Here is a 22,534-nt window from a genome sequence, read left to right as displayed (position 1 = left end):
GTTGAATTTCCTCAGCAGAGCTGATATCTGGGATTATTGTAGGTGAAGACAGCAGCCACGCTTATAGTTAAGGTTGCTTAACTCTTTCCAATGTAAGACCTTGTTTTCAATCGCTTTATAACTCTGCCAAACTCGAATCATTTGGGCTGAAAATTTTCATTCAGTCTCTGGCTGAATTTTTTGGAAAGTTTAAACAAAGATGGTTCAGCCACTTCAGCAAATGGAAATGTTTTGCCAGTGTAAATTATTATAACCATTTTTATTTGAGAAGCTCTAGCACCTTTATACTTTGGTGCATGAACTTGAATGTTGGCAAGGGGTTGCCCTCAGGTTATCGGGCTGCCTTTTTTGTTGTCTCTGTGAAATACCAGCGAAATTCCAGCTGCATTGTAAGCCTCTGAAAATGCTATTTGCATATGTTCAGAGGTTTGTCAGAGGCTGGTAAATAAATTCTCCAAAAAATCTATTTACACTTAGCCTGTGCTAGTCCAGTGCCATAGGGATTGGGTAGGATTTCCCCTACAGTAGCTCATTTTAGCTGCAGAGGGGGTAGGAGCAACAGGGATAGGCAGAAAGAGTCTGAAACAGCTAGAGAACACCCCTCACCAGAACCTGGAACAGAACGCAAAATTTCGGAGTCCCTATGTTTCTCTGCTGACTAGCAAAAAGCTATAAAAGCCACTGGCAAAGTTTGTCTCTCCCCGTCTAGTGACTGGTCCACATGGAGGATAATAGCTTATTGCTGCTACTAGTTACTCTTTTAGCTCAAGTGACAGAGGACTGTGCTGTAGATGTAAAGTTTTCAGCCCTGCTAAGACTTATGTGGGGATCATTATGGAACCTTAAACTGACGGCCTTGTATATATCCTTTATGATGATCTTTAGTTACGTGATCACATACTATTTTGTGCACAGGATGGACTGTACTAAGGGCATGAATCAGGGTTATGTAGTAAATGAGACCATTGTCCATAGGATCCTTACCTCACTTAAAGCAGAAATTGAGAAGTGTACAGTGAATGAGGCGGGATTGCAGGAAGAAAAAGAATGGTCTTGTGGTTAAGGCAGGGGAATACCACCATGGAGAATTGGATTCTATCCCTACCTCTGCCACAAACTTTTCACAGTGTGGCCACTGTGTATCTCATTTTATGTGTGCCTAACTTGAGACACGGGGGGCCTCATTTGCAAAAATTCTGTGTGCTCAGTTGCAACAAAACTTGATGTGCTTTGAACATATACATTTTAAATACTCTGGAAAATTGGGCACTAAGCATTTCAAATTGGGCACCCTGAATTAGTGGACACTTCTGACAGTTTTGACCTTAATCTTTTTGTGCCTCAGTTTCCAATCTGGAAAATAGGGATAATCTCCTCCTCTCAGCTCAGAAGGGTGTTATGAAAATAAGTTCATTAATGTTTATGAAGCACTTGAAAATTTACAATGATGAACACGATAGAAAAATCCATGAGGAAATTAATAATTCTGTACTCAGTGTAGGGTTTGGATGGTGTGTGGCAAATGAGGTCTGAGGTCATTGCACGATAAGGATAATGAAACATATTTAATAGCTACCCATTCTGAGAGCACCCTTTATCTTGTGCACTGAATGAGGCAGGGGCCTGTGGAAAAAATAGCATGTGATCATGTAATTAAAGGCTGTATCATAATGCATCTGCATAAAAAGGCTGAATTAAGGTTTCACGGGCAATCTGAATGCTCGATTTTGTAATCCTAATATTCTTTTAACATAGGAATTTAAAAAATATTTCGTACCTTCTAGTTTAGTAAATCTACAGTGTATCTAAAAAATAGACTGAGTTGTCCAGATAGTCTGTGACCAGTGCCATGTGGGTCAACCAGTCAAAATCTCAAGTGTCTCCTTCACTCCAGGACTGGCTATGCCTGGGAGTGTTGCTGACGTGCTCACAATTGCTTCGTTGGGAAAGGGATCTTGTTCTACTGCCCATCCACCCTCTGCATGCTGACTTGTGTAGGGATCACTGCTCCCATCAGTGAAACTAGATAAATCCTGTTCATGGGAGGAAGTGTTTAAACAAAAATACTAGTGCTTTTCATGAAGGTTTGGGGATAAGGCTCTGCTGTTCCACCACTCTTGCTCCTCTGGGAGGGATCCTACTGTGGGTGTTCAAGTTCCAGGAAAACTGGGCTGGCAGAAGGATGCTTGGCCACTTGTAGACCTAGATTAAAACCTTTGTGTTCCAGACGAAAATTTGCCCTCTTTGATGAGCAGCACCGGGAGGAGATGCGGAAGGAGCGGCGCAGGATCCAGGAGCAGCTAAGGCGGCTCAAACGGAACCAGGAAAAAGAAAAACTCAAGGGCCCACCAGAGAAAAAACCCAAGAAAATGAAGGAGCGGCCAGATCTGAAGGTAACTAAGCATCAAGTAAAACAAAGCAATCCAAGGGAGAAAAGGCAATGGAATACAGTGTCCTAGCAAACCTCATTTGGATAGAAGAAAGAGGAGAAAACTATGGGATACGTTATGACAACATAGGTGCTGTTTCCAGGGTCTTAATATCAAGTATAAGTCACACACTCCATGCTTAGTTTTGCTCTATAACATGGTCCAGAATATCCCAGGTCCAGTACTTCCAGATAAGTGCTAATGACTCTTATCATGACATGAGCAATTTTTGGCTGTCAAGCGATTAAAAAAATTAATCGCGATTAATTGCACGATTAATCGTGCTGTTAAACAATAATAGAATACCATTTTAAATATTTTTGGATGTTTTCTACATTTTAAAATATATTGATTTCAATTACAACACAGAATACAAAGTGTACAGTGCTCACTTTATATTTATATTTGATTACAAATATTTGCACTGTAAAAAACAAAAGAAATAGTATTTTTCAGTTCACCTAATACAAGTACAGTAGTGCAGTCTCTTTATCATGAAAGTTTAACTTAAAAATGTAGATTTTTGTTGTTGTTACATAACTGCACTCAAAAATAAAACAATGTAAAACTTTAGAGCCTACAAGTCTACTCAGCCCTACTTCAGTCAATTGCTCAGAAAAATAAGTTTGGTTACAATTTGCAGGAGATAATGTTGCCTGCTTCTTGTTTACAATGTCACCTGAAAGTGAGAAGAGGCATTTGCATGGCACTGTTGTAGCTGGTGTTGCAAGATATTTACATGCCAGATGCGCTAAAGATTCATATGTCCTTTCATGCTTCAACCATCATTCCAGGGCACATGCGTCCATTCTGATTACATGTTCTGCTTGATAACGATCCAAAGCAGAGTGGACTGACGCATGTTCATTTTCATCATCTGAATCAGATGCCACCAGCAGAACATTGATTTTCTTTTTCGGTGGTTTGGGTTCTGTACATCTGAGTGTTGCTATTTTAAGACTTCTGAAAGCATGCTCCACACCTTGTCCCTCTCAGATTTTGGATGGCACTTCAGATTCCTAAAGCTTGGGTTGAGTGCTGTAGCTATTTTTAGAGATCTCATATTGGTACCTTCTTTGCGTTTTATCAAATCTGTGGTGAGTGTTCTTAAAACAAACAAGATGTGCTGGGTCATCATCCGAGACTGCTGTAACATGAAATATATGGCAGAATTTGGGTAAAACAGAACTCCCCAAGGAGTTCAGTCATAAATTTAATTATCACATTTTTTTTTTTTTTTTTTTTTTTTTTTAACGAGCATCATCAGCATGGAAGCATGTCCTCTGGACTGGTGGCCAAAGCATGAAGGGACATATGAATGTTTAGCATATATGGCATGTAACTACCTTGCAAAGCCAGCTACAAAAGTGCCATGCAAATGCTTGTTCTCACTTTTTGGTGATGTAAATAAGAAGCAGGCAGCATTATCTCCCATAAATGTAAACAAACTTGTTTGTCTTAGCAATTGGCTAAACAAGAAGTAGGACTGAGTGGACTTGTGGGCGCTAAAGTTTTACATTGTTTTGTTTTTGAGTGCAGTTATGTAACAAAATAAAATCTACATTTGTAAATTACACTTTAACGATAGAGATTGCACTACAGTACTTGTCTGAGGTGAATTGAAAAATACGATTTCTTTTGTTTATCTTTTTTACCGTGCAAATATTAGTAATAAAAAATAATATATAGTGAGCACTCTAACTTTATTCTGTGTTGTAATAGAAATCAATATATTTGAAAACGTGAAAAAAATCCAGAAATATTTAATAAATTTCAATTGGTATTCTATTGTTTAACAGTATGATTAATCATGATTATTTTTTTGAGTTAATCTCATGAGTTAAATGTGATTAATCAACAGCACTAATTATTTCCTTTATATGTTATGTGGAGCTAGAACATCAGGCCAGTAAGAAGCTGCTATCTTACTGGTAAATCGGTAATTATCTTACCTCTAAATCAAATGGTGGATTCTCTGTCTTTGACTTCAAATTAAGACTAGATGCCTTTCTGGAACTGATACTTTAACCAAGCACAAATTATACAGGGCTTAAAACGGATAACTGGGTGAAATTTAATGGCTTGTGATATGTGAGAGGTCAGACTAGATGATCTATAGTTTCCATCTGGCCTTAAACTCTGAATAAATTTTAATTGTTCACCTTGTTTATCTTTTCTGCAGTTAAAATGTGGGGCCTGTGGTGCAATTGGACACATGAGAACTAATAAATTCTGTCCCCTCTACTATCAAACGAATGCCCCACCCTCCAACCCTGTTGCCATGACAGAGGAGCAGGAGGAAGAGCTGGAAAAGACAGTCATTCACAATGATAATGAAGAGCTTATCAAAGTGGAGGGGACCAAAATTGTTCTTGGAAAGCAACTGATTGAGAGGTGAGGGCAGGACTGGAGGTGCAGGGATGGGTGATGAGAAGGGCAGTCTGTGGGCTGATGCAAAATACATACACCTCACAGGTGCAGTAGATACAGGAGTAAAGTGGCTGGGTTTTAGATATATTGTTGATAATGTAGTATTTAAATCCTGATTGAGCTTGGTATTGTACCAGACAGGATCCATGCTGATTTTGAGGTGCAAACAGTCTTGTTGGTAAGAGATGCAAAGGAAATAAGAGGTCTATTTCTTTTCTCTAGTGCAGATGAAGTTCGCAGGAAATCACTGGTCTTGAAGTTCCCTAAACAGCAGCTTCCTCCAAAGAAAAAGCGGCGGGTTGGGACCACAGTTCACTGCGATTACTTGAATGTGAGTGTAGATGTCATTGGATCAGTTTTTAGTCTCGTCATGTCCAATTGTTAAGGCTACGTTTTAGTCATGGGTATTTTTAGTAAAAGTCATGGACAGATCATGGGCAGTAAACAAAAATTCACGGCCTGTAACCTGTCCATGACTTTTACTATATACACTCACTAAAACTTGGGGTGCCGTGGTTCTCTAAGGGGGGGTGGGGTCTGTGGGTGCTCAGGGGGTGGGGCACAGGCAGCGGCGCACGGGGCCTGCAGGTGCAGGCAGCATGTGGAGCCCCCTGACCTCTCCGCCTAGAAGCTGCAGGGCCATTCCAGTGGGAGTCAGGGAGCCCCCCACCCTGAGGTAAGTGAGCCCCCGCCCCCTCCCACACACCCAAACTGCTGAAGCTGGCCCAGGGGCTGCCTGGCTTGGGTAGCTCCTGAGCCATCACCGGCTGCTGCAGAAGTCACAGAGGTCATGGAAAGTCATGGAATCCGTGACAGACTCACAGGCTTACCCATTGTCCATCCTGTTCAGTCCTTGAACTGCTCTTGGCCATCCATAGTACAGCACATGAGGCATTTATCTGCATATCCACCCATAGAATTAATAAACTAAACCTGCAGAGAACTTGTTTAGATTGATATTTTGTGTTTTGGAAGTGCCTTAATTTTCTACTTCTATCTGATTTCTTCAGCGGCCTCACAAGTCCATCCATCGGCGACGAACGGACCCTATGGTAACTTTGTCATCCATTCTAGAGGGCATTATCAACGATATGAGGGATCTTCCCAATGTAAGTTTAGGCCGTATGATCAAAGTTCTGTGTCCTGAGTAGGCTGATAGATTGAGTTATGTGGCTGAATCTGAGACCCCAGAATTATGCAACACTGTCCCCGCAAGCTCTCTCCCTGTCACTGCCTCCTTGGTCCAGTCCAATCAGACTTGCATCCCTTGACTATTGCCCTCAATTCTTCAGTTTATTGTGCTGCAGGTTGTTTTCAGTGAGAGTAACTGACTCCTAGATGTCTAGGTAATATGATAACTGGGGCTCTTGGAATCAGGGAAAGCAGTTAAGCCTTTTTGGCACTGGGGAGATGATACATCTCTGCTTTCATTTCCCTCCTGTCATCTGAGCAGTAAAGGGGGGAGAGGATCAATGCAGGGAGAAGGGTTGAATTTTTCATTCCCACCCCATTATTTGTTACTAATCCAACAATTAGTAAGTAAATTAGCTTCGTGTTTCTTTTTAAATGATCAGCAGTGGAATAATTCACAATGTTGACGTGTCATCGTTAAGCTTCAGACTCACCCCACTAATAGGCTCTTGCATTCTGACCTACACTTTCAAAGCTGTCACCAGACTCCTAGACATCATTGTATTGGCTTACATTTATTTCACACTTTGAAGATTATCTTTGCAACGGTAAGGATTAGTGAATTTTTTTAAAAATAAAAGTTTAGAATCTCTGGAGCACAACTATAGAGCGGATGCAAAAAGGACAATTGTGCAGCAATTTATACAGGTTTATAATTGTATTATATGTGGGATTTTGGAGAGAGCTATTGAATATCGACTTGTTTCTGGTTTTAGGTAGAGTTGGAATTGATTTTAAAATATTAGCCAAGATTTACAAAAATAGGAGTCTAAAGTTAAGTTTCTTATTTAGGCTCCTGTGAAAGTAAACGTACTTTCAAAAGTGCTGAACACCCAGTAACTCCCACTGAAGTCCTTGTGGGATGCTTCTTCCTCAGAATGGTGGCAAAGTCATAATAGAATAGTAAATTCTGTGGAGAGAAACAAAATACCACAGTCACATACAGTTGGTCTTCAGCATATGTAGCTTAGTATTTATGTCTACACAGCGTTTTGGAGCAAGCCTCCCAGTCGGGGTTGATAGACTTGGGGTAGTGGGGCTCGCACTAGTTCTCTAAAATTAGCTGTGCAGACAGCGCTTTGAAGTTGCAGGTTGGGCTCTGAAGCCTAGGGAGGGGGTAGACATCAAAGCCCAAGCTTGAGCCTGACCTGAACTTCAAAGTGCTGTCTATGCAGCTATTTTTAGAGTGCTAGCATGAGCCCCGATACCCCAAATCTATCGACCGGACTGGGAGGTTCACTCCAAAATACCATGTAGACATACCCTAAAGGGCCTCTGATCTGCTGGCTATTCTGCTTGTGGAGGTTGATGGGACTGAATGCCCATTTTTTTTTGTATTCCTCAGACATACCCATTTCACACACCTGTTAATGCAAAGGTCGTGAAAGACTATTACAAAATCATTACACGGCCTATGGACCTACAGACCCTGCGTGAAAATGTCCGTAAACGTCTATATCCTTCCCGGGAAGAGTTCCGTGAACACCTGGAGCTGATTGTCAAGAACAGTGCAACGTACAATGGTAGGAAGCTCCCTAAAACACTGAGGTTCAGTTTTTCATCTGGTGAGCTGTGTTGCACTGTAATGGGAATTGTGCATATGCCTTGTGTATGGAATCTGGTGGCATGGGAGGGGGAAAACTCTCATACTCTGCAGGGAAAAGATGAAAGCAGCAAAGTTAACGCTGTCAAAATGAATAAGATGAATATAACAGACTTCTTCAAAGATATCAGGAGGACAATAAATTAGTCAGCTTGTTATAAATTTAGAAGGGGTGAACTCTAAAATCTGTCTATACAAAACAAAATAAGAGGCTTGGGCAGTTAGGAAGTAATGAAGGCTTTATCAACAGGAGGTCAGATTTGCAGGTAGAGGTACCCTGTTAATTTCTGGCCATAACCCGAGCTCTGTCCACAGGTGAAGCCAAAATGAGTCATTCTTGATAGATTGCACTTTACGATATGATCATCCTTCTCTTTTCTTTCAAACTTTGATCAGCAGTGAGAGAGTTACCAATGTTAGTATTTACATTGCCATATTATGCTTCAGAGTCTATGCATTCCTTGAAGTGAATTGCGGCAATCCACACCTCTCAAGGCTGTTACTTCATATTCTGCAGATTGAGGAGTAGCCTTTGTTACAAAGGCTTTGTCTAGACTACCACTTTTGTTAGTAAACCTTTTGTTGGTCAGGGGTGTGGAAAAAAACACCTTTCTGACCGACATAAGTTGCATCGGCAAAAGTGCTGGTGTAGACCGCGCTATGTCGGCAGGATCGACTCTACAGCCGATGTAGCTAATGCCAGTCATTTGGGGATGGTTTAATTATGATGACGGGAGAGCTCTCTCCTGCTGGCAAAGAGCAGCTTACCCGGGAGACCATACAGTGGCACAGCTGAAGTGGTGCAGCTGTACCGCTGTAAGGTCCGTAATGTAGACATAGCCAAAGGCTTTGCTGATACAGCTATGCCAGCAGACCCCCCCCAGTAGAGCTTATACAAGCAAAAGGACTGTGCCAGGATAGCTGTGTTTGCATGGGGTTTTTTTTTTTTTTTTGGCAGAGCTTTGTTAGTCAAGGGTGTGGTTCTTTCACACCCTGCCAATGTAAGTATGCTGACAAAACTTTGTAGTGTAGGCTGGCTTCAGGCAAACATCACTATAGTGATTTACATTTGGTTGGTGTTTTCAAGGTTTTCGTCCCAGCCAGAAACCTATTTTTGGAAAATGAATCTTTAGATTTTATAGAGCAACATGCAGTTGCTGGGTAAAGTGCTGATTCACTGAACCACTGTGAGGCAGCCCTATTGTGACTCCTGTTAACACAGCTTTTTATCTGACAAGTATTCTTTAAAAATATTAGGCACTATATAAGTGCTAAGCCTGGCCATATTCCAGGCCTCATGTATTCAGCGGCAAGCAGGACTTAAACTCTGGTAGACCTCCCTGGATTCTGCAGTAGTCTGGAAAATCTGTAGCCACTTCATTCACAAAGGAATCACTGTCTTTGCTCAGTTGGTTTTCCGTGTTTTCTTCACAAACACGAGGGCTAGAATAATGGGTTGTTCTTCGAGTGCTTGCTCATGTCAATTCCAGTCGGGGGTGTGTGCGCTGCACAGTAGCCGGACGGTTTTTCCCCTAGCAGTACCCGTCGGTTTGGCTCAGGCGCCCCCTGGAATAGTGCCTCCATGGCGCCATATATAGGGTCCTGCCAACCCGCTGCCACTTCAGTTCCTTCTTACCGCCTGTGATGGTTAGCCAGAATGCTTGTTCTCTCTTGCTTCGGCAAGCCTTTCTCCCTAGTAGTCTTCAGACTTTCCTCCTGTAAATAGTTAAATCAGTAGTTAGTAGTAGTAGTCATTCAGTCAATATATAGTTAGAATTCCAGTAGGGAATTGTTCTGGGGGTACCTCTCATTGTGTTTCCCGCGGTACTGGGGCATGCCTCAGTCCCCGGGGTTTAAACCTTGTGCAGCTTGTAGCAGGCCTATACCCAGGAGTGACCCCCACACTTCCCACTTGAAGTGTTTGGGGGAATTGCATCAAAAGGACTGTTGTGCTGGAGTTGCCCTCCACGCCGGAGACCTTTGAGGTGGTGAGAGAACTTACCACATTCACAGTGCTGCCTTCTCCACCTAGGCAAGACAGGGCACCGAGCTCAAAAGCAGCGGCACCCCCAAGACCATCGGTGCCGTCCCGAGGCAAGCCAGCGATGGTACTATGTCGGTCGCGATCCCCTCGGCACTGGTCACCGCTACCCTCAGGCAGCGGACAGGCAGGGGAGCAGCACCGGTCCCCAAGCTCCTGGCACCGGACTCAAAACAGGCGAGAGCATTTCTACCAGAGTCGCGTTTTCAGACCTGTTGCAACAACATACAAAGTCTCTGACAATTCCCTACTACCACAGCAAGGAATTGCCTAAAGCCCCTGGGCCACGTGGCTGCCTGTACTTACATAGTACAGCATGTCAGACTGAGACTCCAAGCTCTTCAGGTGTGGCTAGCCTCGGTGTATCGACCAAATTGGGGCAGTCTAAACCAGATAGTCACTCTTTCCCAACTGGTTCTTGAGTCTCTCCTATGGTGGCTCAGCCTGCAAGTGGTGTGTGTGGTTATTCCCTACTCCAAACCTCAGCCATCCCTGTCACTGGTTATGGATGTGTCAGCAGTGGGTTGGGGAGGGCATCTAGGGGAGCTCAGGACTCAGGGCCTCTAGTCCCAAGTGGAGCTCTCATTTCATTTCACATCAACGTCAAAGAGCTGAAGGCAGTCTGTCTGGCATGGCAGTCCATCTGGCATGCCAGACCTTCCAAACTCACTTGGAGGGGAGATGTGTGTCAGTCATGACAGACAATACAACAGCGATGTTTTATATAAACAGACTGGGCTTGATTGCAGATGTGTTCCTTCTTCCCTGGAAGGACCACCTCCTTTACACGTTTCCATCCATCCCACTCGAACACAAGGTGCTACTCAAAGTTCAGAGGGACAAAGCCTTGGTGATATTGATAGCTCCAGCTTGGCCATGTCAGCACTGGTACACGTCTCTTCTGGAGATGTCAGTGGAAACCCCAATCACCTTATCACAGCTCCTGGACCTGATGACTCTGGACCACAGCTGCCTTCAGCACCCCAACCTCGAATCTCTCCACCTCATGGCTTGGAAACTCCATGGCTAAACCCAACAGAGCTGGCTTGCTCTGATCCAGTTAGGGAAGTCCTCCTTGGAAGTAGGAAACCGTCCACTAGGGTCACCTACCTAGCCAAATGGAAAAGATTCACAATTTGGTCATTGTAAAAACACGTCTCCTACGCACTTGACAATACCCTTTATCTTGGGCTACCTTCTACATCTAAAGCAGCAAGGGCTTTCTGTGTCATCAGTAAAAGTCCACTTGGCTGCCATTTGCGGGCCAGTCAGTCTTCACTAACCCAATAGTTGGATGCTTTCTTAAAGGGCTTGACAGGTTATACCCTCAAATATGGCAGCCAATCCCAGCCTGGGACCTTAACCTGGTTCTTTCCAAACTACTGGGACCCCACTTTGACCCACTTGCGACATGCTGTCTGCTCTATCTCTCATGGAAGGTAGCATTCCATGTAGCAATAACCTCTGCCAGGACAGCATCCGAACTTAGGGTGCTAACGTCTGAGCCTCCTTACACAGTGTTTTATAAGGACAAGGTTCAGCTTTGGCCGCACCCGGCCTTCCTCCTGAAAGTTGTCTCTCAGTTTCATGTTAATCAGGATATTTTTCTCCTAGTTTTCTACCCCAAGCTGCACGCAAACAGCCAGGAACAAAAACTCCACTCCTTGAAAGTTCGCCGGGCATTAGCTTTCTATATCGAAGGGACAAAGCCATTTTGAAAATCTGCTCAACTATTCATCGCAGTAGCAGACAGAATGAAAGTGCTCCCAGTCTCTTCTCAAATAATTTTGTTATGTATTACAACATGCATCTGAATGTGCTATGACCTGGTGAAAGTACTTGTCCCCGTGCTGACAGCGCACTCCACAAGGGCACAGGCATCTTCAGCAGCATTCCTCACCCAGGTTCCGACCCAGGAAATTTGCAGGGCTGTGACGTGGTCCTCATTCCACACCTTTACCTCACATTACGCCATTACTCAGCAGGCTAGAGATGATGCAGCCTTTGGCAGAGCGGTGCTTCAATCAGCAAACCCTTGAGCTCTGACCTTGCCTCTGAGTTCCTGCTTGGTAGTCACCTAATTGGAATCGACATGAGCAAGCACTTGAAGCAGAAAAAACAGTTACCTAACTTTTGTAACTGCTGTTCTTCGAGATGTTGCTCATGTCCATTCCAAGACCTACCTGCCTACCCCTGTGTCAGAGCATGGCCAGCAAGAAGGAACTGAAGTGGTGGCGGGTTGGCAGAGCCCTATATACGGTGCTATGGAGGCACGACTCCAGGGGGTGCCTGAGCCAACCCAACGGGTACTGCTAGGGGAAGAACCTTCCACATACTGTGAACGCGGCGCGCACCCCCCCTAATTGGAATGGACATGAGCAACGCATCTCAAAGAACAACAGTTAAGAAAGGTAGGTAACTTTTTTTGTTTCTTTTTTAAATTGAAGCTGAAATTTTGGAATGCAATTCTGTGGCAAGTTGCGGTTTTTGTGGCAAATTTCACACTTGTGGAATCATGACATACATAGGACTCTGCTTTTCAGTAACTGGTTCTTGGAGAGTGTTGCTTCTGCATATTCACAATTCCTGCCCACCTTCCCTTCCTCAGACTTCTGCTCTCATGACTGGGCTTTAACAGAAGGAAATGGGGACTCCATGGCCTCTGCTCCAAAGGTTCGGTGCAGTCCAGGGGGTGCTTATGGGTTCCCAATGGACACTGCTTTTCTAGGAGGTTCCCAAAGTTCAATGGCACTCTAGAGTGTATCCCACAAGTGTGAATATGTAGACACAACACTCACAATAGTAAGTAAACCACTGTCCATAATAAACTCTAGTAAATGTGTATGCCGTAGGAGAGAATCATTATAGTATGTGACTGGGGACATGTTTCAAACCATGATAGAAATATAATTAGTAATGCAAGTAATGAGTAAAGAGAGATTCCTAGGGTGTTACCTCATAATGCTCACAGGTGTTTTGTGATCAGAGTTTTCCTTTGTGTGCCATGGGGATGGTGAGCTTCATCCTCCCACCAGTCCTGAAATCTTCCACAGACGCCAAAGTGCATCACTGTACTTGCTGTGTATTTGCAGGGCCAAAACATTCACTGACCCAGATATCTCAGTCCATGCTGGACCTCTGTGATGAAAAACTAAAAGAGGCAAGTCTTGTAATTGGTTCTTGTAAGAATGGAGAGGGAGCGAGTGGCATGGGGGTTGAGGGGTTTTGAGGGCAGAGAGGTTTTGGAAGTGCAGACAGAAGAATGAGTGGGGCAGGTGGGTTGTCTTTCTTCCTTTTCTGGCTATTTATATGCATTTTTACTGTTATTGGATCACCAAACTATTTTACACTGGCTTCTGTTCCTTGAGAAAGACACTTCTCTGCTCCTCTAGCTATCGTAAGTTGTCAAGATGGGTTACCACACAGTTATTGGGGAGTATCTTCATAAACAGGTGGATATGTGCCTGCCTCTTAAAGGTGGAGGGTGTTTTGATGATGAATAGTTACTGATGGAGGATCAGCTATTAACATCCTTTAAATTCATTTCAGAAGGAAGATAAACTGGCTCGTTTAGAGAAAGCAATTAATCCTCTCCTGGACGATGACGACCAAGTGGCTTTTTCCTTCATATTGGATAACATCGTCACTCAAAAAATGATGGTGGTACCAGATGTATGTGATTGAAATGCAGTGTGTGCATGAGTTAGGAGATGTATAGCAATGGTACTCAAAGTGAAGGCCTGGAGAGCCATTCCCTATTTACTGGAGATGAGCAGACATGCACTAATCGTGGTGCTATGGCTGACATTACAGGCAGATGTTTGCAGTTTTGTGGCTGTTATCACACATTGATACAATATTGCAACATAATCAAGAGATGCTATGTCAGAATGACCTGCTGGGATTTTGTGACTGAGGTCAGGTCAACATTAAAAAGTAAAGTTGACCCAGCTATTTCACTCAGGGATGTGAAAAATCCAGACCTCTGAGTGACATAGTAAACCCAACCTAACCCTGTTGTAGACACCTCTTGGGGAGCTGGATTAACTACAGCAATGGGAGAACCTCTCCCATCGCTCTAGTGAGGCTCTACGCTGAAGTGCTACAGTGCAATGGTGCTCCTGCAGTGTTTCTAGTGAAGACATAGTCTGACTCAATATCTCTTCCATCACCCCTTTCTTTATTGCTTGGAGTATAAGTCAAGATGTACATTCTGATTTCAGCTCTGCTGCTGACTCTGCTCTTGAGTAGAGCGGGTGAAACTCAGAATTTCTGCCAGAGGAAATTTTGACATTTTGAAATGTGCATTTGTTCTGAATATGGACAAACCCAGATTTTTTTCAAAGTTTCCTCCAAAATGGAAGTTCTGGAAAAATTCCATTTTGGAAGCACTGACAGGTGGTGTTTAGGAAATATGCTCTCACAACAGCTGCTATCTGAAATTGGTATAATTCTTTCCATTTTCACTACTGCCCACCACTGAATAGAAAACAGAAACAGTTAAACAGAAATTAAAAGGTACAATGACTAAAGTGAAATCCCTGCAAGCTGCATTGACGCTTTTTAAAGATACCATAATAAGAGGCCCAACTTAAATGTATACCCCAAATTAAGAAACAGTAAAAGAACTAAAAAAGAGCCACCATGGCTTAACAACCATGTAAAAGAAGCAGTTAGAGATAAAAAGGCATCTTTTAAAAAGTGGAAGTCAGATCCTAGTGAGATAAATAGAAAGGAGCATAAACGCTGCCAAATTAAGTGTAAACGTGTAATAAGAAAAGCCAAAGAGGAGTTTGAAGAATGGCTAGCCAAAAACTCAAACGGTAATAACAAAATGTTTTTTTAAGTACATCAGAAGCAGGAAACCTGCTAAACAACCAGTGGGGCCCCTGGATGATCGAGAAACAAAAGGAGCACTTAAAGACGATAAAGTCATTGCGGAGAAACTAAATGAATTCTTTGCTTCAGTCTTCACGGCTGAGGATGTTAGGAAGATTCCCAAACCTGAGCCGGCTTTTGTAGGTGACAAATCTGAGGAACTGTCACAGATTGAAGTGTCACTAGAGCAGGTTTTGGAATTAATTGATAAACTTAACATTGACAAGTCACCAGGTCCAGATGGCATTCACCCAAGAGTTCTGAAAGAATTCAAATGTGAAGTTGCGGAACTATTAACTAGGGTTTGTAACCTGTCCTTTAAATCAGCTTCTGTACCCAATGACTGGAAGATAGCTAATGTAACGCCAATATTTAAAAAGGGCTCGAGAGGTGATCCCGGCAATTTCAGACCGGTAAGTCTAACGTCAGTACTGGGCAAATTAGTTGAAAAAATAGAATCAGAGAATATCAGGATTGGAAGGGACCTCAGGAGGTCATCTAGTCCAACCCTCTGCTCAAAGCAGGACCAATCCCCAGACAGATTTTTGCCCCAGATCTCATAGACTCATAGACTTTAAGGTCAGAAGGGACCATTATGATCATCTGGTCTGACCCCCTGCATGCTGCAGGCCATAAAACCGTCCCTACCCCTTCCCTGGACTCTGCTGTTGAAGTCCCCAATCCTGTTTTAGGTGACTTCAATCGGCAGAAACCCTCCTGCTAGAGATCCCTGCCCCATGCTGCGGAGGAAGGCGAAAAACCTCCAGAGGCTCAGCCAATCTGCCCTGGAGGAAAATTCCTTCCCGACCCCAAATATGGCGATCAGTAAGACCCCGAGCATATAGGCAAGAGTCTCCAGCCTGACCCCTGTCAGCCATTATACAATTTACCTACCATTGCTAGCCCCCTGAAGGATTGAACTCACAACCCTGGGTTTAGCAGGCCAATGCTCAAACCACTGAGCTATCCCTCCCTCCAGTAAAGAATAAAATTGTCAGACACCTAGAAGAACATAAATTGTTGAGCAAAAGTGAACATGGTTTCTGTAAAGGGAAATCGTGTCTTACTAATCTATTAGAGTTCTTTGAAGGGGTCAACAAACATGTGGACAAGGGGGATCCAGTGGACATAGTGTACTTAGATTTCCAGAAAGCCTTTGACAAGGTCCCTCACCAAACGCTGTTACGTAAATTAAGTTGTCATGGGATAAAAGGGAAGGTCCTTTCATGGATTGAGAACTGATTAAAAGACAGGGAACAAAGGGTAGGAATAAATGATAAATTCTCAGAATGGAGAGGGGTAACTAGTGGTGTTTCCCAAGGGTCTGTGCTAGGACCAATTCTATTCAACTTATTCATAAATGATCTGGAGAAAGGGGTAAAAAGTGAGGTGGCAAAGTTTGCAGATTATACTAAACTGCTCAAGATCGTTAAGACCAAAGCAGAATGTGAAGAACTTTAAAAAGATCTCTCAAAACTAAGTGATTGGGCTACAAAATGGCAAATGAAATTTAATGTGGATAAATGTAAAGTAATGCACATTGGAAAAAATAACCCCAACTATACATATAATATGATGGGGGCTAATTTAGCTACAACAGATCAGGGAAAAGATCTTGGAGTCATCGTGGATAGTTCTCTGAAGACGTCCACGCAGTGTGCAGAGGCTGTCAAAAAAGCAAACAGGATGTTAGGAATCATTAAAAAGGGGATAGAGAATAAGATGGAGAATATCTTATTGCCCTTATATAAATCAATGGTACGCCCACATCTTGAATACTGCGTACAGATGTGGTCTCCTCATCTCAAAAAAGATATACTGGCATTAGAAAAGGTTCAGAGAAGGGCAACTAAAGTGATTAGGGGTTTGGAACGGGTCCCATATGAGGAGAGATTAAAGAGGCTATGACTTTTCAGCTTGGAAAATAGGAGACTAAGGGGGGATATGATAGAGGTATATAAAATCATGAGTGATGTGGAGAAAGTAGATAAGGAAAAGTTATTTACTTATTCCCATAATATAAGAACTAGGGACCACCAAATGAAATTAATGGGCAGCAGGTTTAAAACAAATAAAAGGAAGTTCTTCTTCACACAGCACGCAGTCAACCTGTGGAACTCTTTGCCTGAGGAGGTTGTGAAGGCTAGGACTATAACAACATTTAAGAGAGAACTGGATAAATTCATGGAGGTTAAGTCCATTAATGGCTATTAGCCAGGATGGGTAAGGAATGGTGTCCTTAACCTCTGTTTGTCAGACGGTGGAGATGGATGGCAGGAGAGAGATCACTTGATCATTACCTGTTAGGTTCATTCCCTCTGGGGCACCTGGCATTGGTCACTGTCGGTGGACAGGATCCTGGGCTAGATGGACCTTTGGTCTGACCCAGTACGGCCGTTCGTATGTTCTTATGAAAAGTGAAACTTCTTGGCAGTTGGTGACAAACTGACAGGGCTTCTGGGGTCTGGTCCAGGGAAGCTCTACCCTGCAAACTGCCCAGGGCTTCTGGACTACCAGGCCATCTGGTCCCCTAGGTTGCCTGACTCTTGGGGCTGCTGGTTCCCTATGCTGTGAGAGTTGAGCAGCCTGGAGAGCCCAGGAGTCTGGAACCCCTGTCATCCCCAGCCCAGGGCAAACCTCATGGTGCGGCTGCCCTGGAGCCACAAACCCTAGAATTCTGGGCTTCCTAGCAGTCAACCAGGCAAGCTGGCAGGAAACACCATTGGAACTCTGCTTGTGGTTCATCGAAGGTTCATCAAACCTGATACATATCCGCAAGACGAATTGACATTTTCTGACAAAAGCCTGTTTTGTTGGAAAATTCTACTCTTGGGTAACTCACTCTTTGTGCCTCAGTTTCCATATTAGTAACACAGCAGTAATGTTTGTCGTCTTTGAGACCCCCTGGAGCAAGGTGATATGTAAAGTGTTATAGCAGTGGTAATAGCACTTTTGTATTAATTGTATGTAGCACTTTTCATCTCCAGATCTCAAGACACTCTGAGTACATACAAATGTCAAGCTCTTACTATGTTTTAAATTTTAAAAAATTATATTGTGAAATAACATTAAGCAAATAAGTGACACTAAAACAGAAATTTTGCCTGTAACACTCCATTAAACTTTACTTATTGATTCATTATATGCATTTCAGCATTAAATCCTACTAGGAAGTCAGGGAAGAGATTCCAGGTTTCTGCTCCCTTAGGGCCATGTCAAGTAATCTTTAGGAATATTTACAGGTTTGTTTGACTTATGCTTGGCACAAGAATGGACGTCGGGGAAGGAAAAAAAGGTGGCTTTAAGTTTTTAGGCTGATCTACGCTGGCACAAGTTGGAAAAGTCCAGGTGCACAAGCCAGGGATCACTGGGGAGTAAGTATACTCTAGCTATGCCCTTTGTTATTTTCTCACAACCTCTGTATCAGGGGCTGAGAGAGTGGTGCAGGAGTTATCATATATCCTGAGGCTCCCCTAATGCAGATGGAATCCTCAAGGGGCTGAATAAACTGGCTGTAGGGTGACTTTGGGCTACCAGAACAGGGCTGAGGATCTGGCTGTTTGTTAAAAGAATAATACAGCTTTAGGTTTAGATAATACAAGTTGGTGGTGAAGGCCCTGGTTATGACCGTTTTCCCAAGGATTGACCATTTGACATAAGGGGAAATATTGATATGTATTCTTTAATTCTTCTTCGAGTGCTTGTTCATGTCGATTCCATTTTAGGTGTGCCTGCGCCCACATGCATAGTTGTCGGAGATTTTTGCCTTAGTGGTATCCGTAGGGCCGGCTGTGGTTCCCGCTGGAGTGGCACTCCCATGCAGTGGTATATCAGGCACTGCCGGCCCTGCACCCCCTCAGTTCCTTTGTATAGCCTGTGATAGTTGGTTGGAGCGCCTTGTCTTGCTTCGCAAGAACATTAGTAGTTTATTCATTGACTAGTTAGTTGTTGTTGAACATAGTTTCATAGTTAGTTGATAGTGTTACTTAATTAAGACTGTCCCCTGTTGGTACTTTGCCCCGAGCGGGGCAAGCCCGCTACCCGGCTTTAAGCCACGTGTGTCATGCAGCAGGAAGATGCCGATCAGCAATCCACACGATAGCTGTTTTAAGTGTCTGGGAGAAGGCCATCGCAAGGACAGGTGCCGCATCTGTAAGAACTTTTGCCCGCGGACTCAGAAAGAGTGGGATATCCACTTGTGGGCATTGTTGATGGAGGCTGCTCTTCTCCTGGCGTCGGAACCCTCCACTGCGGCACCTACACCCAGCACTTCGGCCTCGGCGTGCAGCGCACCACCGGCACCTGACTTGGCCCGGCACTGCTCCATGTCACCTGTGCCAAAGAAGAAACTGAAGAAACTAAGCCCCTCGGCACCAAAGAAGAGAGGAGCATTGGGCAAAGGACCTCTGTCAGGCCATGCACTTGTTATGGAAGTCAGGGGGGTACCACAGAGGTCGGACCCACCAGCCCCACCAAGGACCCTCCTCCCACCCCAGGTTCCCAGCCTGTGATGGGGCCTGCAGTGCCCAAAGCAGTCTTGGCAGCCAAGGAGCAAGGCCGAATGACTCCTCAGGTGCCACGCCAGGTGACCAAGATGGCTCCACTTGTGGCACCGAAGGGGAAGGCCATTGGGGTGTTGCCGCATAGACTGGCAGAACACCCCAGGTTGCTGGATCGCAGACGCAAGTCCCCCTCACTGCAACCTTGGGACCCAAGGCCGCACCCTAGCTCGCCGGCCAAGATCTCAGTCAAGATCCCCTCCTACTAGGTGGGGGACTCAGGACTCATGGTACCGCTCCCCATACCACCGTTAGCGACGACCGTCTGGCCATAGGTTGCCTAGATGCTGAACACCCTCTCTCAGAAGGTTTCCTCCTTGTCGGTCCCCATCCTGGAGGGCTCACTCGGGATCTCAGCATTGGTCACGCTCACCCTGGTACCGCTCTGGCAGGCGGCACTACGCCCCGTCGTTCGCCTGCCAGGGTCAGTAGGCAGACTCAGGCCTCGATGGCCCTGCCATAGTCACCGGAGGGGCAGTGGTCAAGTTCGAACCATGACTTCAGCCCGTCGGTGAGGCGGGACGACTCCCCTCCGACATGGGAGACTGAGGCGGCACCGGCCGTGGTGCTGACACAGCAGGGGCCAGGGCGTCCCCACTGGCAGTACTGGAATCCATGGGTGGTGCCGGTGATGCTGGTCCAGTACTTCCAAGCCACATCGGACAAGCAGGCCAAGGTGCCACTGGTGCCGCAATCGGAGCACGGCACCACGATGGAGGTGGAAGCCGCTCCTTGTACTCTGGCGCTGAGGGAGCCCTCCCCTGACAAAGAAGGGGATGACACCATCCCTCAGGCCACTCAATCATCATTGTGTTAGTCTGAATCTGTAAAAAGCAACAGAGGGTCCTGTGGCACCTTTAAGACTAACAGAAGTATTGGGAGCATAAGCTTTCGTGGGTAAGAACCTCACTTCTTCAGATGCAAGTAATGGAAATTTACTTGCATCTGAAGAAGTGAGGTTCTTACCCACGAAAGCTTATGCTCCCAATACTTNGTGGAATAGATGAGGGGGTTTGCTGCACCGATCTGGCTATCTTGAGTACCCCTGGGTGGATGGGCAATGCAATTTTCTCCAGTGTGGTGGCCAAGATAACACTGAAGAGGTCATCTGCCTCTTCCACTGAAGAGGTCATCTGCCTCTTCAGCGACCTCCTCGATTTGCAAGCCCAAATTCTCTGCCACCAGTTTAAGTAGGGCCTGGTGCTCCTTAAAATCGTCCGGGGGACTGCTGGTGTGGGAGGGTCCAGCCACTGCCTTGTCTGGGGATGACAATGATGATTGAGCAACAGAGGGTCCTGTGGCATCTTTAAGACTAACAGAAGTATTGGGAGCATAAGCTTTCGTGGGTAAGAACCTCACTTCTTCAGATGCAAGTAATGGAAATTTACTTGCATCTGAAGAAGTGAGGTTCTTACCCACGAAAGCTTATGCTCCCAATACTTATGTTAGTCTTAAAGATGCCACAGGACCCTCTGTTGCTCAATCATCATTGTCATCCCCAGACAAGGCAGTGGCTGGACCCTCCCACACCAGCAGTCCCCCGGACGATTTTAAGGAGCACCAGGCCCTACTTAAACTGGTGGCAGAGAATTTGGGCTTGCAAATCGAGGAGGTCGCTGAAGAGGCAGATGACCTCTTCAGTGGAAGAGGCAGATGACCTCTTCAGTGTTATCTTGGCCACCACACTGGAGAAAATTGCATTGCCCATCCACCCAGGGGTACTCAAGATAGCCAGATCGGTGCAGCAAACCCCCTCATCTATTCCACCAACATCTAAGAAAGCAGAAAAGAAATACTATGTCCCTGCAAAGGGCTTGGAGTATCTGTATACTTATCCCCCCACAGCATCACTGGTCATGTCCGTAGTAAATGAAAGGGACAGACAGAGCCACCCCAGCGGAATGCCCAAAAATAAGGAGGCCAAGAGACTACTTATTCGAAAGAAAAGTTTATTCGACGACCAGCTTACGGTTTAGGGTCTCTAACCACCATGACTCGCTTAATAAGTTCCCGGGGGCCCTCCCACAGGAACGTGCCCAAGAATTCACCGTGGTGGTGAGTCCTCCAGATGGCCTGGGACGCAACAGACTTGGCGGCCAGGGTGGTCACGTTGGTGGTGGCCATGCAGCTCAGCTCCTGGTTGAAGGCTTCTGGGCTGTCCCAGGAGATGCAGACCATGGTACAAGACCTGCCATTTGAGGGTTTGGGGCTGTTTTCTGAGCTAACTGATTCTAAGCTCCATGGGCTCAAGGACTCCCGAGCCACCCTCCACTCCCTGGGTTTGCACACCCCTCATACCTCTTTGCTTTGTCAATTCAGCCCCCCCCCATGCCACTTCCTGACCTCCTTACACAGGATCGCAGCCACACCCTGCATCCGGCAATCAGTTCCCTGCACCTTATGGCATGGGTGAACGAGGAGGAAGAGCGTTGCTCGAAGGCTGTCCAGTAGGTCCTACTTAACAGTAAGAAGCCGTCCACTAAAATGGCCTACTTGGCGAAGTGGAAGAAGTTTTCTGTGTGGTCCTTGGCCTGTGGGACCCATCCGGTGGAGATTTCTATCCAGGACATCTTGGAGTACCTGTTACACCTTCAGGAATCAGGCTTAGCAGTTTGTTCTCTGAAAGTGCATTTGGCAGCAATATTGGGGTTTCATCCACCCATCCAAGGGAAATCGGGTTTCTCCAACGACATGGTGAAAAAATTTCTGAAAGGACTTCTCCTCCTGCATTCTCCGGTCCAAGAGCCAGTCCGCTTGTGGGACCTGAACATGGCTTTAGCAGCTCTAATGGGGCTTCCATTCGAGCCCCTTTCTTCCTGTCCACTGCCCATCCTGTTTCAGAAAACTGGATTCTTGATAGCCATTACCTCTGCCAGGAGGGTGTGTGAGTTGCAAGTCCTGATTTCTGGGTCTCCTTACACGCAATTCTCCAGGGATCAGGTTATGCTCTGGCCACACCTGAATTTTGTATCCAAGGTGGACTCTCTGTTTCATTTGAACCACATGGTGTATTTGCTTGTATTTTTCCCTAAGCCACATTCCTCCCCGGAGGAACGATGTCTCTGTATGTTGGACGTTAGAGTGCAATAGCATGCATCACACGCTGTGTTGGCTCTGCTGCCATGCACTAAAAGTTCCTTACTGCGCTCCTAAGCTACTCCCATTCATAGCAGGTAGATTGAAGCGCCCTAGTGAACTTTTAGTTCATGGCAGCAGAGTCTGCATGAGCACTTAGTGCCTGGCAGGCCAGTGTGGGTTAAATGTATACCCTGCTTGCTGTGAACTAACTTTGTTTAGACAAGTCCTTATGCTAAAGTGTGTGCAGTAAATCTGTAAGTAAAGTTTCTAATGGAGGACTCTGGAATTTTTTTTTTTTAATTAAAAAATCAGCATTATTGTCTTC

General features: G+C 45.0%; 1 protein-coding gene across 2 annotated transcripts in view; it reads left to right on the top strand.

Annotated features, from left to right (window-relative positions):
• Positions 1-22,534, top strand: part of TAF1 (TATA-box binding protein associated factor 1) — a 116,308-nt gene that overhangs the window by 66,653 nt on the left and 27,121 nt on the right. For both annotated transcript variants that reach the window (XM_034782697.1, XM_034782696.1), the window contains exons 25-31: positions 2,228-2,393; positions 4,612-4,823; positions 5,082-5,190; positions 5,870-5,968; positions 7,396-7,573; positions 12,787-12,854; positions 13,244-13,366. In XM_034782697.1, coding sequence (XP_034638588.1) covers positions 2,228-2,393; positions 4,612-4,823; positions 5,082-5,190; positions 5,870-5,968; positions 7,396-7,573; positions 12,787-12,854; positions 13,244-13,366 — 955 coding nt within the window. The remainder of the gene's footprint in view (positions 1-2,227; positions 2,394-4,611; positions 4,824-5,081; positions 5,191-5,869; positions 5,969-7,395; positions 7,574-12,786; positions 12,855-13,243; positions 13,367-22,534) is intronic.

The sequence above is a fragment of the Trachemys scripta genome, chromosome 9, assembly GCF_013100865.1.
Source record: "Trachemys scripta elegans isolate TJP31775 chromosome 9, CAS_Tse_1.0, whole genome shotgun sequence".
NCBI classification, from domain to species: domain Eukaryota; kingdom Metazoa; phylum Chordata; order Testudines; family Emydidae; genus Trachemys; species Trachemys scripta.
This window is presented reverse-complemented; position numbering and strand designations above follow the sequence as displayed.